This window comes from Perca flavescens, chromosome 20, assembly GCF_004354835.1.
Source record: "Perca flavescens isolate YP-PL-M2 chromosome 20, PFLA_1.0, whole genome shotgun sequence".
Taxonomy (NCBI): Eukaryota; Metazoa; Chordata; class Actinopteri; order Perciformes; family Percidae; genus Perca; species Perca flavescens.
This window is the reverse complement of record NC_041350.1, coordinates 21559342-21574439: the sequence shown is the minus strand read 5'-3', so window position 1 is coordinate 21574439 and position 15098 is coordinate 21559342. Positions and strand designations below refer to the sequence as shown.

Below are 15098 nucleotides of genomic sequence, written 5' to 3'. Positions count from 1 at the left end.
ATATCTGATTTGTATTAGCGCTGGGAGATGTACTTGTATTTATGTACAGTAATATTGATATCAAGATATCTAAGATTTGGGTTAACTTAATATAGATTTTTTGTTGATCTTTAAAGTTGGAAACAGCAGGTGACTAACACCATCTCAATTCAGTGTCCACTAACTTGCTTTTGAGCATCGATCATATTGCACAGTCCTCATCAGCACATTGAGTTCGCTTTGTTGGCAAGTAGCTGATGTTCAAATTTTTTATTAATTATTTTACATTAACATTTATTAACCCTATCTTGTCTTTTCCTGTTGTCGGAGGCTCTCTTCTTGATTTTCTGTCATTGACATTAAAATAATGATGATCTCTTTGCTGTCATATCCACATCACTTTTTTCTCTTTATCTTAACACACTCCTGGTTAAGTTTAAATGCAATATTCATATCCTAAATATTGCTGCTTAAAATATTGTAAGATGAGTTAAAACGTGGAATTTGATATTGGAAATATATCCCAGCTTTGACCACAAAAAGACAGAAAATATATTCATACTTGATTTTGATACTACACAAGTATTACTGGAACTGCATATGTGAGACAAATGATTGTATTTGCTTTAATGTCGACCAACTAAAAATATCTCACTATACTATTCCCCTTTAACCAGTCCGCCGTGCCAGTCTGTTGTGTCTGCACAGGTCTCGTCTGGTCCAGCTAGCATTAGCTGAATGACCTGCTTGGCTCAGAAGCAGGAAGGATTTCACGGATAACAGTGTTTTATTTTTAGTACTGATAACGTTAAAAACAAAACGCCGGATGTAAAACAGAAAGACACAACGGGAACGGCAAGCCGTCAATGCAAAGAAAGAGGGTGAGCGTAAAAAGAATGTAACGTCTGCAGTTAGTTAGCTAGCTAACGGTTGAGACGCTTCGACGTTAGTTGCTATTCCGCTAACTTAGCTAGCTAACTTAGCTTTGGCATATTTACAGAGCGGTGACCAACAATTCTAAGACTCACATTACTTTAACCCTTTAACGTTACTTCTTTATAATACAAAACACAACAGCAGTATTTGTCTACCTACTATTTAGCTTGGTGTTGGTATTTTTTACGGAAATTCTGTCCATAATCTACTGTTATTAATTGATTGATTTAAACCCCCTAATTTACCCCCGATGCTAGCTAACTAACGTTAGCTATTGTCAATGGTTGCTGTGATTTGCTGATTTAGCAAGCTGGATAGCGTTGACCTTTGTTATCAAAGCCCACTCTCTGTGCTTCACTTCATCAATGTTAACCCTGCCAACCTGTTGATTGATGCCAACACCTTTTATTCCTCAGAGCATGGTCAGTTCTTCGGGGATTTAGCTAACTTAACAACTGCAGCCAAGTTCATGTAGCTATGCTAAAGTAAACAAAACCCTCATGGTTTCCTCCATTATAGGCCCAACTCAAGGTTACATGTTGCCATTTGGCTATTGCGTTATTTTTTCTCAGTTGTACATACGGTAGCAACTTTATTGGGCCATACACTTCAATTAGCAATTAGGTCAACAAGTATGTCTTGTATGGCCCTGATGCAAGACCTGACACATTGTGGTCATTTGTCATTATAGTTAATGTAAAAAACAACAAAAACTCAGGTGTCCAATTTATAATATCCAAAAGAATTACATTTGTTAAGCTGATGTTTGGCTTGTATATGATTGTATTGATCCCCCAATGGGAAATATGTGTTAGATTATTGTAAGCGGTTGCCACTTCATTCCCAGATCCATGGCAAAGTGGCTAAAGGACTACCTAAACCTTGGCACCAGGCGTGACCCTCCACAGCCCCCGAGGCCAGATTACAGTGAGAGTGAGATTTTGAGGGCCTACAGAGCTCAGAAGGAACTAGATTTCGAGGACCCGTATCAACACTCTGATAAGGAGCATCATAATGGTGGTTTCAGCCCATGTAGTGCCACAGTGAGCCTTCCCTCTTTCCCTGAATTTGGTTCAGTGCTGCCTAATGGTGTGGAGGTATGCCATGCATGTTTTTACAATCATCTATGTGATTAGATGTTTTTTTTTAATTGTATGCATGTGCAGTGTCTTGTTAGATAAACATATGTATCTTTTCTCCTAGATCTCCCTTTGACATTGAGTAAGGTAATTCTTGAACATTTAAAGTTGTGTTTACATGTGTTGTGTTCCAGGTAAAAGTGTTGTCTCCAAAGCACAGACTTATTAAAGTGGACTCTCAGGAGTTTGGCTGCTGTAAGGTTCCCCTGAGTCCTGTGACTGTCCAAGAGGAACCTGTAAGGACTGTTTTATTTGTGTTCTGCTTTTATTTTCCTTTGGCTTTTCTCCCCTATTCCCTCTATCCTTTGCTTTCTCTGGCACACGCATAGATACACACAAAGCTGTATTTCCAGCTTACTCATCTGTGAGATGCTCTTTGTTTCTCTCTGTCCCTACCAAGGTGGTTCCCTCTGCCCCAGCAGCGTTGGACGCTGACACCGACTACTCTGATCCATTTGATGTCCGTCCAAACCCAATAGGCAGACCAAACTGGGAGCCCAAATCTGCACCTACAGACTGCTGCAGCTACATGGAGCCATTTGAGGCCCAGCGGATTATCTCAGGTTTGTTATGAGATCTTTTTCTCTCCCATATTTAAGTTTTCTGGCTTCATATTTTCAGTTTTCGGCAAATGTTGATCAACACAGTCACACTGTTTGCCTGCTCTGTTTACTGTGCAGAGCTGCAGCACAGCATGATGACTAACCGGTCTGGGAGTGGAGATGGTGGCCAATTATACGATAACCCATACGAGGAAAGGGTTCGCCACCACCACCGAGCTGCTCCAGCAGCACAACAACTAATCCAGAGAGTTGAGGGTGGAATTTCCCAGATGGACAGCAGGGAGAGCAGGCTGCCTCAGGATGATGAGAGGCCGGCTGATGAATATGACCAGCCCTGGGAATGGAAGAAGGACAACATCTCTAAAGCTCTAGCAGGTAAACTGGCAATCTAAGCTGAACATTTAAAATATGTCTTAAATGTGTGTTGTTTGTTTTTTTTTTTTTTAAACTAACCTCCTGTATCTTTCTGTCTGGCCATAGTTCAGTTTGAAGGGGCAGAAAGGGAGCGCTCGCGTGCCCAGACGGAGCAGACCAGGCTCACCAAGACTGGCACTACATCTACCATAGCTGACTCAACTACACTCCGTCTGGCTGGTGACACTCTTCCTCTCCTCGGAGAGAGAGTGGATCCATTTATTCCACTGGAGAGACAAGTGTAAGTGGACATCTGCAATGTTAAAAGATGGTGCCACTGTTTCAAATGTTTTTTCTTATTTCATCGGTTAGCCGTAATCGTCATCCTTGCAACAACTTTCAATTTCACATTGCTGACTAACTTGATGAATTCAGATTCTGTGACTAAATTCTGTGTCCACATGATACAAGCCTTTGTATCATGTGGACACGCTGACAGTTTAGTTGTCATTACTTAGAATTCCTCATGGGGGCGACAGAAACTACACACTAGCTTTAATCTTGTATTTCTAAGTAAATGTCCCCCGGCTTACAATTGAACCTTTGTGCTTTTGCTTAAAAATCTGACGGGTTAAGTATAAGCAGCTAACATTTAGGCTACTATATCATATTCATTTATTGTTAACATACATTGTTAGTTGTTGAGCTGTTTGTGGAAGCTGACTTTTGCAAGGACATCTGTTTCAGACAAAACAGTTGCATTATAGAGGGAATGTACATCATTTCTATGTATACACTAATCACCACATTCACTCCCCCAAACAGCAACATCCAAAGGCCAGTCTGCCATTTTAGCAGTATTAGTAGAGTAAAGAAGCAACTATGGTTCGAGACAGAGTAAAGAAAATGATAGTCCCATGATTTACCACATGGATTTAAGTAAAACTCTTCTGTTGTCATGTTTCATCCTGGTCCCCTGCAGGTGGTACCATGGAGCCCTGAGCCGCTCGGAGGCAGAGAGTCTACTGACTCTGTGCAAGGAGAGCTCCTACCTGGTGAGGAACAGCCAGACCTGCCGGAACAACTACTCGCTCTCGCTCAGGTAGACACTCCTGCTCACACTCTAAGATGTACTGGATCCAAAATAAAATCCTCCTCATACTGTCTTAATTTGAAACATCATTGAACTCTCTTAAAGGGGAATTCTACACCCACTGTACTGGGCTGTTTCTAGAATGATCTGATCCAGTTTTTGTTATGATCTGTGGGCGGTAAGAGCTTCTTCTCAGACTTGAGACCTGAGGCAACTTTTAATTGTTCGCCATTTTCAAATTACCTCTCTTCCCACCCAGTTGCGTTTATCTGTGTTGCCCCCTCTCCTCTCTGCATGTGTGTTTGTATCACATATAAGTAATCACCATGAATGCAGGAATTGCTAACATCACATCTGTACTCATTTGAAGCAATGAGTGGTAGAACAGTAACTTGTTTGGATTGAACCCAACAGAAATCTTTTGTGTGTAGCCAACTATAAGTCAAGTAAATAATCAAACAATACAGCAATAAGTGTGACAATGAAGTGTCAATGAATGCATTTGGCTAATGTTTAATATCACAAAAATGACAATTGTAGATCATCAACACAAGAGGTTTCCAAGCTCTTTGTGGATTCATTTTTAGTCCAGGGTCCACATTTAATAAAATTAAATAAGAATCCTCTGAAGAGCCAATGTAGCAGCAATAATGTTAGCTTAAAGTGAGGAATAAGACAAATCCATCAATCTGAGCATACATGTAATAAACTACATAGCTAATCAAATCTTTAAAGTCTCCAGTAGCTATTTACAACAGGCTACCAATGATATAAATATTGATGAAATTACACAAAATTGGCTAAAATGAAAACAATCTGGAGCAGGGAGGAAAGTGCTGCTGCTGGTAGAGCAGATACATCAGATAAAAACATGTAACATAAGAGGCCGCTGACAAGTGGAGACACAGTGGAGATGCATTGAAATAGACTACAATCAAAATCAAATTGTTTGTAAATCACCCGTTTGCAAATTGTTTGAGGATTGCAAAAACAAAATGCACATCCTATTGCCTCAGATAACTTTATGAAAGCCAATGCAGTATTGTCCAGTCAATTCAAAACATTAGCGTGGAGATGCATTGTCAACCTTGGGGAAACAATATTCTAAATGCAAGGTCCACTTACTTTGCTTTTTCTGGAGCTTTCAACCGCATCCCACATCTTCTTTAGCAAATGACACTTGCTCCAGTACAGAGCTAATCATGTGGTACTACGACCACCTGTTTAATATATATATCTCTGCCCTCCCCTCTCACAATCTCAGGATCTTCTATGAATGGTGATGCTTTTTTCAAAGAGAATTGATTGGTAGTAGGCGGGTTGATCTGTTATCTTGAACATTACCTGCTCCAGAGCAGGTTAGCTGTTCAGCATAAATTACCATGGTGATTTAACCCGGTAAAAACCCAGGGTCAACCCTGAAGTTACCTTACTTACTCCAAATCTTTCTTCGTAGTACTGAGTACAGACCCTAGGTGTGTTTCAGTGATAAAGACAGAGTTTATACAAATGTATTGTACCAACCTTCATCATTTCTCCGCATCTATTCCCAGTAATTGTGCATTGCCCTAATTGTTTTCAGAAACAGAACTTGACATTCTTCCAGATGGGGTTACTCACTCATTGGAACATTTCTTGGCAGGATACCAGGGCATTTTTGTCTTGATGCGAATGTTCCCTTCTCTCTCTGTCAGGAGCTGTAAGGGCTTCATGCACATGAAGTTCACTCAGTCTGCAGATGGGCGTTACGTGCTTGGGGAGAACAGCCCTCCCTTCTCCACCATCCCCGAGGTCATCCACTACTACACCACACACAAGCTGCCTATCAGAGGAGCTGAACATATGTCCCTACTGTATCCTGTCATAGTGCAGACCCTCTGACACTGACACCCTTGCATACTCTTTCTCCTAGTGCTACTGAATACAATATATACTCAATATTTACCTATTTCCTTCCTATTTTCCTACATGCCTTTTCATCGCCATTCTACCTGCACTGCCCACAAGAGATTGGACTGTTTGGTGCTATCTTTTCCATTTACCATAACCCCAGTAACTACACTGGCAGCTTAATAAGAGAGCTCAGTGCCTCATGAGTATTTGCCTGTGAACTGGTATTGTCACTGAAATCCCCTTTATTTTAATACCATGGACTCCTGAAAATCAGCAATCATTGATATAAAGATTGGTAGCTGAGTACATTTAGATCAAAGATAAAAAAAAAAAGACAAACTCATGTCTTGAGACAGTAGAATCTACAGAATATTGCATGGAGATTTGTCTCTTTTACTGTAGAGCAGAGATATACCGTGCTGCTAGGTCACTTAAAGGATAATAGTGGAGTTTGCTCTTGGTCTATGCCAATCACCTAGGTTTTGCTTTCAGCCAAGGCAGCAAATATTTTAAGGTAAACAAAGTTATGGATATGGGCGTCGGGATTTAAACTAGATGTTGACAGTAGAAAATGCTGTTTAAAAAACAGTTACTATCCTTTACGTTTTAGTTACAATATCAACCAAACACTACATATTTAACCCTGGCCTGTGAATGTTATAGAACTGCGTGCCCTGCAGTGTTCTCCTGAGTTCATGTTATGTTTGAACAGTACAAAGCAACACTATAATGTCCGGCAGACATGGCTTGCTAACTCCACACAGTAGCAGAATCCTGCAATACTAGTTTAGAGAATAATTACAACAGTATTATATTGAAAGCTTGTGGCTTTGTAATTATGACTATTAAAGGAGCTTTGGTAGATTATTTACTGTGCTGTTTTATACGATTTGAAATGTCTGTTGAAAATAAAGGTGTTGTCTGTTTTTAAATAGTCTGTGCGTCATTTGATTTTGCATTGTCTCGGTCTGTGAATTTCAAATGAATGATTGTGAAACAGGCATTTTAAAACTTCATAATGCATGTCATATAACTAGATTGTTCTGCCCAAATTCAATACTTTAGATTATTTATTTGTATTTTTCCTTTACTGAAGTAAAGGTGAGGAAAGTTAAATGTGCTTCTCTTTTAACTGCAGTTTGGGATTGATGAGGCAAGGCAGCTGAAGTGTATTTCCTCAGCTTGAATGTGTACATATCATCCAGCTCTCTTTTATGGCCTAGAATGAAAAATGAATGTAACAATTAGTCAAGACCCTGGCTGAAAATGTTTATTATATATTTACAGCCACAGAAGGATATTGTCTGTTATAGATAAAATCTTTGCTTTTGTACATTTTTTGTAAAAAACTGATTGATGGAAACTACCGTTTGGTTTATTTTCTTTATTTACAATTTTAACAAATGTAGGAGTTAAATTTAGAATGCAATTTGATGGAAGTAGGAAAGTTGAATCACCTGAATTATGTGCCTTTTTGAATTGCGTCCACATTTGACTATACATGAAATGGCACCTTTCAAAACAAAGTGCTTTACAGTAAAAGCAAAGTATAACAGTAATTAAAATCCATATTAAACTAGTGGTAAACGGTGATAAAATAAGTGTAGATCTTGAAGGTTAATGGGGCCATCTGTTGTTACAAATTTTATTTATTGCTTATTATGTATTGCTCATTTAATGCCCTACCTTACCATCTCTCTCTTGTCTGGCTGACTGCACCGAGGGGAAGCAGAGTTGGCCATCTTGACTCGCCCTGTCCATAGACGATCTTTGGTAGACTGTACCCCACCAGCGTCATCTGATCCCCTAGCAACCAGCAGTTGTCAGTGTCACCACGAGAGAGCGAAGTACTGTACAGGTAAACATTATTGTAGCTAAGATAACAGAGTAACATTTATAAGTTTAATATAAACAATTGTCTGTTTTGTATGTTCAGCGTTATAATAATTTTAACTGTAAATTAATCCATTGTTTTTTTTTTTATTGTTTATGAAATGACAGGAAGTAGTTCAAATTCCTATCACAGTTGGTTTCTTGTTTAAATAGCTTGTTTTGTCTGTCCAACAGTAGAAAACCCAAACATTTAATTCACACTGCCATAAACCAGAGAAAATTAGCACATTCTCACATTTTTAGAGCCTGGCTGAAACTAGCTTATGTTTAGAATTTTATTTATTTTGATTAAAGATATGGATAAGTCAAAGACTGTCTAAGGACTAAAGTATATACTAAGTCTCAGTCCTTACCGCAGTGGGCCAGGTTTGAGTCCGACCCGAGGCCCTTTGCTGCATGTCGTCCCCTTTCCTCTCCAGCTATTTTTTCAAATAAAAGCCCAAAAAATAATCTTAAAAAGATATGTCACTAAAACAAATATTCTGCTTAGAATGATAGTTTGTGTCTGATATGGGTTTTTTCACAAAGAAGATGCAACCACCTTAAGAAATCAAATCTGCGGTACTCCTCGCACATTTAAATAATTAAAGATAATGTCTAATGTACTATGTAAATATATAATATGAATTCTAGACAAGATGTCCCAGCCTACTATAGGTCCATTCTGAAAGCTTCAATGGCAACTTATATACTGAAATGACAGACTACCATCATATTCTAAAACTTTTAATTCTACAATTGTAGAAGTAGCTTAAGCCAGCTGTATTGATTTTTTTAATCCACAGCACACACTATATGTAACTATACTATGTTTCTTGTTGTGTTTGTGGTTTGTGAAAGTAGGTGATAATGTGATAGTTCATCAATTTTAGCAGCAATATGCTCTGTTTCCCACATCAGCTTCAACTGTTTCCATGGCAACACTGACGCAGATGCTCGCACAACCCAAACCCAACCGACTCAGATATCCAGACCGGTAGGCTTTACTGAAGCCCTCTGTCTCTCTATGTCTCCATCTTTCTCTGATGAGGCCTCTTTTTTTTAATCTTCCAGTCGTTCTGTTTACTGGCTGGATCAGCTGCCACCAGAGAAGACTGGATCCACCACCAAAACTGGTACATCTCTCACTTTCTCTCTCCTCTCTTTTCTTCTACTTACAAACCTGCCCTGTGCTGCTTTTTTGTGATGCTGTGCATAATTTTTTTTCTCTGCAGAGTTAACCCCTCGCTGGTCAGAGCTATGTAGAAGTAAAAAGTTCTACGCTCAAGTCACGTAAATATAATAAGTATTCTGTTATCACAAATGCATAATACTACTAATGACTAAATAACTACAATTTAGTTTTTTGTTTCTTTTGCCTTAACTTAAAACGTCCTCCATGTTTACCTTTTTGTTTTGATAAATTCAGTATTACGTCCATTTTTACAGCCATCGCTGTGTTTTTTACATTAAAAGTCTGGCATCTTTCCCATTATAGATAGGCTTTTAATGTGAAAAAAGCAATATCATCATCATCAATATATGTATACTGTATTGATGGTTTATATATATATATACACACACACACACACACACACACACACACACACACACACACACACACACATCTGTATATAACATGTATACTGCAATGAGTATAAGGTGACTCTGTTGTGCTGATGGAATTAGTGCTATGGAAATGTAGATTATGTTGTTGATGTCAACAAGCCATATCAAAGAAAAGCTCATTAAAAGGAACCTTGTGGAGTTTCGACCATTAATAGTGCTATAGAGTGGTGTATTTATGAGCAGGTCCTTTCTTGTTTGTTCTCGTACATGTGCAATCTAATACACATTCCTGTCAGTGGTTTCCACTGATCTACAAGTGCCACCACAACAATGAAGCTGGAAAACATGCCAGCTGGCAAAAGTATTTAAATCACCTTTTTTATGAGGTTTTATGAGACAAGAGGTACACTCAGCTTGTTTGTTATGCCTTAAGTTTTTGACAGGGATCCTTTAAGATCTGCCAAAACTCATCTCCTTCTGGCTCTACTTTTTATCATCTTGTTGTATCTTTTGCTTTTATCTCCTTTTATCGTCCTTCCTTTCTTTCTCTTTGCTCATCTTCCTCTTTTTATTTCCTTTTTCCCTCTCCTACTCACATCTGTTACTCTTTATCACTTTCTGTTTCGTTTGTCATTCATTCTCTCATTTACCCTCTTCCTCTTCTTTCTTGTCCTCTATTTCCTCTACCCATCTTTTTGTCCTTCCCCAGAATTTCTCCAGTGTGGGAGGTGAGTGAATGGGCTCTCAAGGCGGTCCCCTCCAATCGGCTGTGTAGTCTGGCTCAACCGCGGGCCCCTGCAGTTGGCTGGCAGCCAGGCCGCCTACTGCTTTCTCCTGTGAGTAACACACAGATCATTTCCTGAGAAACTGCTGAGTATATGTGGTATATCACAAGGTAGCTGCAGCTTTCAACATATGCCATGAATATGTCTATTAAACTCCACAGTCAACTGTGTTAGTAATGCCAGTCAGTTAGGTTGTCTTTGAGTCTGTCTTAGTGTGTTTTTTTATTGGGGCTTAGGTTTTGTATATAACAGCTGTTTTGTTGTCTATAAGCTTGTTTTGTGGTAAAGTGGCAATAAATACATCTTAAAAGCTTTACATTTAACTTTTCAGATATCTATCTGCATACATCAGATGATTAATACGCCTATCTCCTACCATACAACCAGTTTTACACACTTCTAATGTCCTAGAAAGATCATCCATATACAAATTAAAAAGAACAGGCAACAATATTCCACCTTGTCTAACCCCATTGGTAACTGGGAAAGGATCTGATGTAATCTTACCCCATCTAGCTTGCATTGTTTGATGGGAGTACCAATAATGCAAGATACGTATTAGGTACGGGGAGAGACCCCTCGCTCTTGTAATTTAATAAACAGTTTACCGTGATTAACATGGTCAAAAGCTTTGGATGCATCAAGGAAACATAAAAACATTGTTGATCCATGGCTTTTGTACTTGGAAACAAGTTCTTTCAATGCATATATGCATAAATCTGTGCCATGTTTCTTTTTAAAACCAAATTGATTGTCAGTGGTTGTTATATATTCTTGTAGTCTATCAAATAGAATTTGTTGTAATACTTTAGAGAGTATACTCGCCAGAGCGATTGGCCTGTAGTTTTCTATGCTAGATACCTTACAGGTTTTGTCCTTAATAACTGGCACTAACAGTACAGGTAACATAGAGTCAGGTAATATGCCATGCGCTAATTATCCAGAAAAACATATAGCAAGTAACACTGAGATTCTATGGCTTGCATACTTCAGGTGTTCAGCTGTTATTTGGTCAAGACCACACGCTTTGTTCACTGCCAATTTCTCAATAGCATGGCATACTTCATCAGGTCTAATAACCACACCATCATTATTAATGACATCATCAACATGATATTCAGCACTCTCAACACAGTTAAAAATCTCTCTAAAATGTTTCCCCCACAGCTCCGCAACATTTTCATCCCCAGAGATCCCATCAATACTGGATGGCAAAGGCATCTTGCTATTATTGATAACCTTTACTTCCTTCCAGAAATCATACAAATTATTCTTCTGAAACTTTCTGGCCATAGAATTTGCCCTCATCATCTGCTCATTACTTTTGATAAACCGTACAGCATATTTAAACCTGGCATTTGCCTTTTTCTTATGTTCAAACTCTGGGCCATACCTAGCTTTTCCAGATGACACCCAGCTCCAAAAAGCTTCCTTAGCATCCACATTAAGTTCAGACACATATTCGTTCCATCCAGGTCTAATATTAAGCTTCCTTTTGTCCTGGATGAATAATTTACTGACATTAATTAAACAGTTCACAATTTTGTCATACATGATAACTATTTGACTATGATGTTTATGACTCTTACAATTTAAGTTGTCACACAAAATAGCTTCAAGTGGTATATCAATATTACTAAGACTACTATCACTCGTTGTACTTCCATAGATCATACTCTGTGAGCTTTGCCCAGTCCACTTTTCTATTTAGCTCATTATTATCATTATCATAGTTAGTCAGCTCAGGTAAACTGTCAAGACGTATTATCATGGAGACAGGTATGTGATCTGCTGTGGCTACACCATACATGATCTCAATCTCCAAGCAATCATGAGCATCAGCTGTACATATACAGTGGTCTAGCCAAGATGTTGTATGCCAAGCTTCACTGATATATGTGTAACTGTCTACTGGTAACAGCATTTTGCTTGAGAGAACTAACTTACTGTCTAGACAAAATTGATTAAGGTGTTTGGCAAATAAAGAGTCATCATCTGACATATCAGCATTCATATCACCCATCACAAAAATGCAAGTACTTTTACTCTCTTTTATGAATGAGCTGATAAAGGCAAGCCTATTAAGATATTCATTTTCATTTTGATAGCATTCATATGGCGTGTACACATTTAAAATAATAAAAACATTTTTATCATGTACAACTTTAATTGCTATGGCCCAGTCCACCTCTAGCCTAATCACATCGATCAGTGGGTCAAGTTTCCTATGCCATAGGATGGCCACCCCTCCAGGTATTCTGCCACGCACGATTCCCATACTTAGATTTGTTGTCGACTCACCTGCGCCATAAAAATTTTCATGCACAGAGTTGACTTTATCTAGATCTTGTTTGGGTAACAGAGTCTCTTGTATACATAAAATATCCGCACTGTCTAAGAGCTTGTCAATAACAAAACGTTGCGCTTTGTCCACGGCCCCCTGTCCAAGGCGTAAACCACGCAAGTTATATGACACAACTCTCATGATCATAGTCAAATCTTCACCGCAACAGTTGCTCCAGCCTCAGACACATCATCATTTATATTCGCAATTACATTTCTTTGACCTAATGTTTTGCGTGCTTCATAAAAACGCTGCGCAAAAATACCTTCTGGCCACAGCTGTGGCTCATACGTTTCACTCACCTCATTGCATTCTGCAATTACTTTAAAGGAGTTATACCGTCTTTGGGCACTTTTTATCTTCTGGCATGTTACATCACGGTGTAGTTTATCTTTCAAGTAACTAGCCAATGTTTCCGAATTTACATCTGGGGAGAATTTTGTTGCAAAAACACTCACCAACTTAGTCTTCACAACCCTTATGTTTCCTCCCTCACTGGTTCCAACAATGCCACTTTTCTTCTCCTTTCTCGGAGCGTTCAGTTTGGCCTTGGGCATCTCTTGAGCATTAACACATGGTGTGTACACAGTATGAGTCCAAGTAGATAAGATAGGATAAGATAGACTTTATTGATCCCACACAGGGGAACATCCCTTGTTCCCTTAGTGCTGTATAAGTCTAATAAGTTATAATTCATGATTTGCTGTTATCTATATCGCTGAACGTCATTAGTCAGCAGAGGAAGAAATTCCACTGATATTTTTTTAATTTACCCATTTGATTTAGTTTGATGTCGCAGAGCTCATGTTTGATACTGATGCTTTTCGTGTGCATTTAATATAATGTAATCCATGGCCTGAAATGTGATTTGCAGTTGAACAGAGTGACGCAGACGGCAGTCGCCACTTCACGAATTTGCCAGCTTGCCCAACCAAAAAGAAGACTGGTACTAGAGGGTTCTGGCCCCAAATCTAAACCTGTACCCATGACCCACATACCCTGCAAAGCCTCTGCACACATAGAGCTACTTGCTAGTACGTATGTTTTTGCATCAACCAATCTGATAAAATTGTGCTTTATTGTGGCATTTTAAAAATTGCATTTGACATGATTACTTTTATCTCCTCAGCCCCTAAGTTTGACCACCCCAAGTTTGAAGGAGAGCGCTCGGTGTGCCGGCCCATCTCCAGAGCAGCGAGGAACTACGTAGCCAGCCCGAGACTTCATGAGCTGTCCAGTCCCAAAGAGAGGAAGGCTCTGTTTGAGGGATACGACCCTTACATAGTTAGCCGGGCAGCCCGGTCTGCTAGCCCGTCGCCTCGGATACAACAGCTCTGTCTGCCTCTGCCTCGCAAATGTAGCTCAAACTAGGAGGGATGAGGTCAAGTCCCCTGAGAAGTGTTGATTGTTCTCCTTTTCCTTATTGTGATAAATATGTTCTAAAATTGTGACAAAGGCCTCTTATTTGCTCAGTTACACAAATATACACATGGGTAGAACAGTACAGCAGCATCCTGTATGGATTCACTGAAAACTATGATCTCTAGTTCTGCAACATTTAAGGATAAAGCTGAAGTTGGTTGAAGTAGCACTGGTTTGGGGCATCAATCAACATTTTTAATTTCCAGTGTGCAGTGCTATTACAAAATTATGAAAGGACAACCTGCCTAACTGTAGGAAGTCATAGTTAGATTATGAAAAATCAAACAAACAGTATTGTTCACTGCAGTTAAAATTGCTTTGAGACATCCTTCAACACACATCATGCAGCACATATCCTTCACTTTTTAATTGTTCTTATTATTGTAAACACCAGGCAGAGAGTCAATGAGTCAGCTCTGCAGAGAAATGCTGAAATAATAGGCTGCATTTTAAAAGGCTAGATGAACCATAACATAAAAGGACGGTTAATACCCTTTAAAATGGTTTTGGTAACATGATCATTAATCCAGATTAATCAATGAGTGACTCTCATTTGAGATTTTGTTTAAATTGTGTGCAGTGCAACCCAGCACTGAAACAGGCACGGATTTAGAAAGCAGAGGCCCCTGGGCACAAAATCTTGGAGGCCCCCCCTCTCAGAACTCGTGGCCAAAACTCACACAGCATCTACACTTTTAGAAACAGTGAAAGTAAGCTGTTGAACTCGATTAACGATGTTAATTGTGACTCTATAAAACAAAGGACAAAATGGAAACTATCACAGAACAATGAAAATGAAAATACAGCCTAATAACATAACTAAGAATAACTACAGTCATGTCTGTACAGTCTAGCTTCCCACAATAGCACAACATCAATGCTAATCTCAACAGAAAACATCCAGTCTACTCGTCTCTTCCACAGAGCCAACCCAACACTAGTAAATCACACCAAAAACAAAGGCAAGAAAAAAACGTAGTGGTGACCACAATTTGATCTAAAGAGCTGACTTTGGAAAAACAGCTGATTGTTGAGCACCTCTTTTACTCTCTCTCAATGTCTCCCCTTCACGGAGAAACAGATGATCAACGATCTGCTAGCCTAATGGTAACAGAGCTGTGTTTGTCACATTGTAATCAAATATATAAA

At 39.0% G+C, this 15098-nt stretch overlaps 2 protein-coding genes across 3 annotated transcripts; both read left to right on the top strand.

Annotated features, from left to right (window-relative positions):
• The first annotated feature begins 639 nt into the window (after window positions 1-639).
• On the top strand, window positions 640-6889 carry shda (Src homology 2 domain containing transforming protein D, a). 2 transcript variants are annotated; one of them, XM_028565371.1, is made up of 8 exons: window positions 640-860; window positions 1763-2012; window positions 2189-2290; window positions 2455-2617; window positions 2735-2992; window positions 3098-3272; window positions 3954-4073; window positions 5759-6889. In XM_028565371.1, the coding sequence occupies exons 2-8, from the start codon at window positions 1767-1769 to the stop codon at window positions 5943-5945; spliced, it is 1251 nt and encodes a 416-aa protein (XP_028421172.1). In that variant the 5' UTR covers window positions 640-860; window positions 1763-1766; the 3' UTR covers window positions 5946-6889. The 2 variants fall into 2 exon arrangements, with proteins under 2 accessions (XP_028421172.1, XP_028421174.1); XM_028565373.1 differs by lacking the exon at window positions 640-860 and adding an exon at window positions 889-1337.
• Window positions 6890-6971: 82 nt separating this feature from the next.
• Window positions 6972-13913, top strand: spmap2 (sperm microtubule associated protein 2). Its single transcript, XM_028565375.1, has 7 exons — window positions 6972-7815; window positions 8751-8826; window positions 8904-8965; window positions 9065-9122; window positions 10108-10234; window positions 13402-13561; window positions 13657-13913. Exons 2-7 carry the CDS (start codon window positions 8765-8767, stop codon window positions 13896-13898), a joined length of 711 nt encoding a protein of 236 aa, XP_028421176.1. The 5' UTR covers window positions 6972-7815; window positions 8751-8764; the 3' UTR covers window positions 13899-13913.
• Window positions 13914-15098: the final 1185 nt, after the last annotated feature.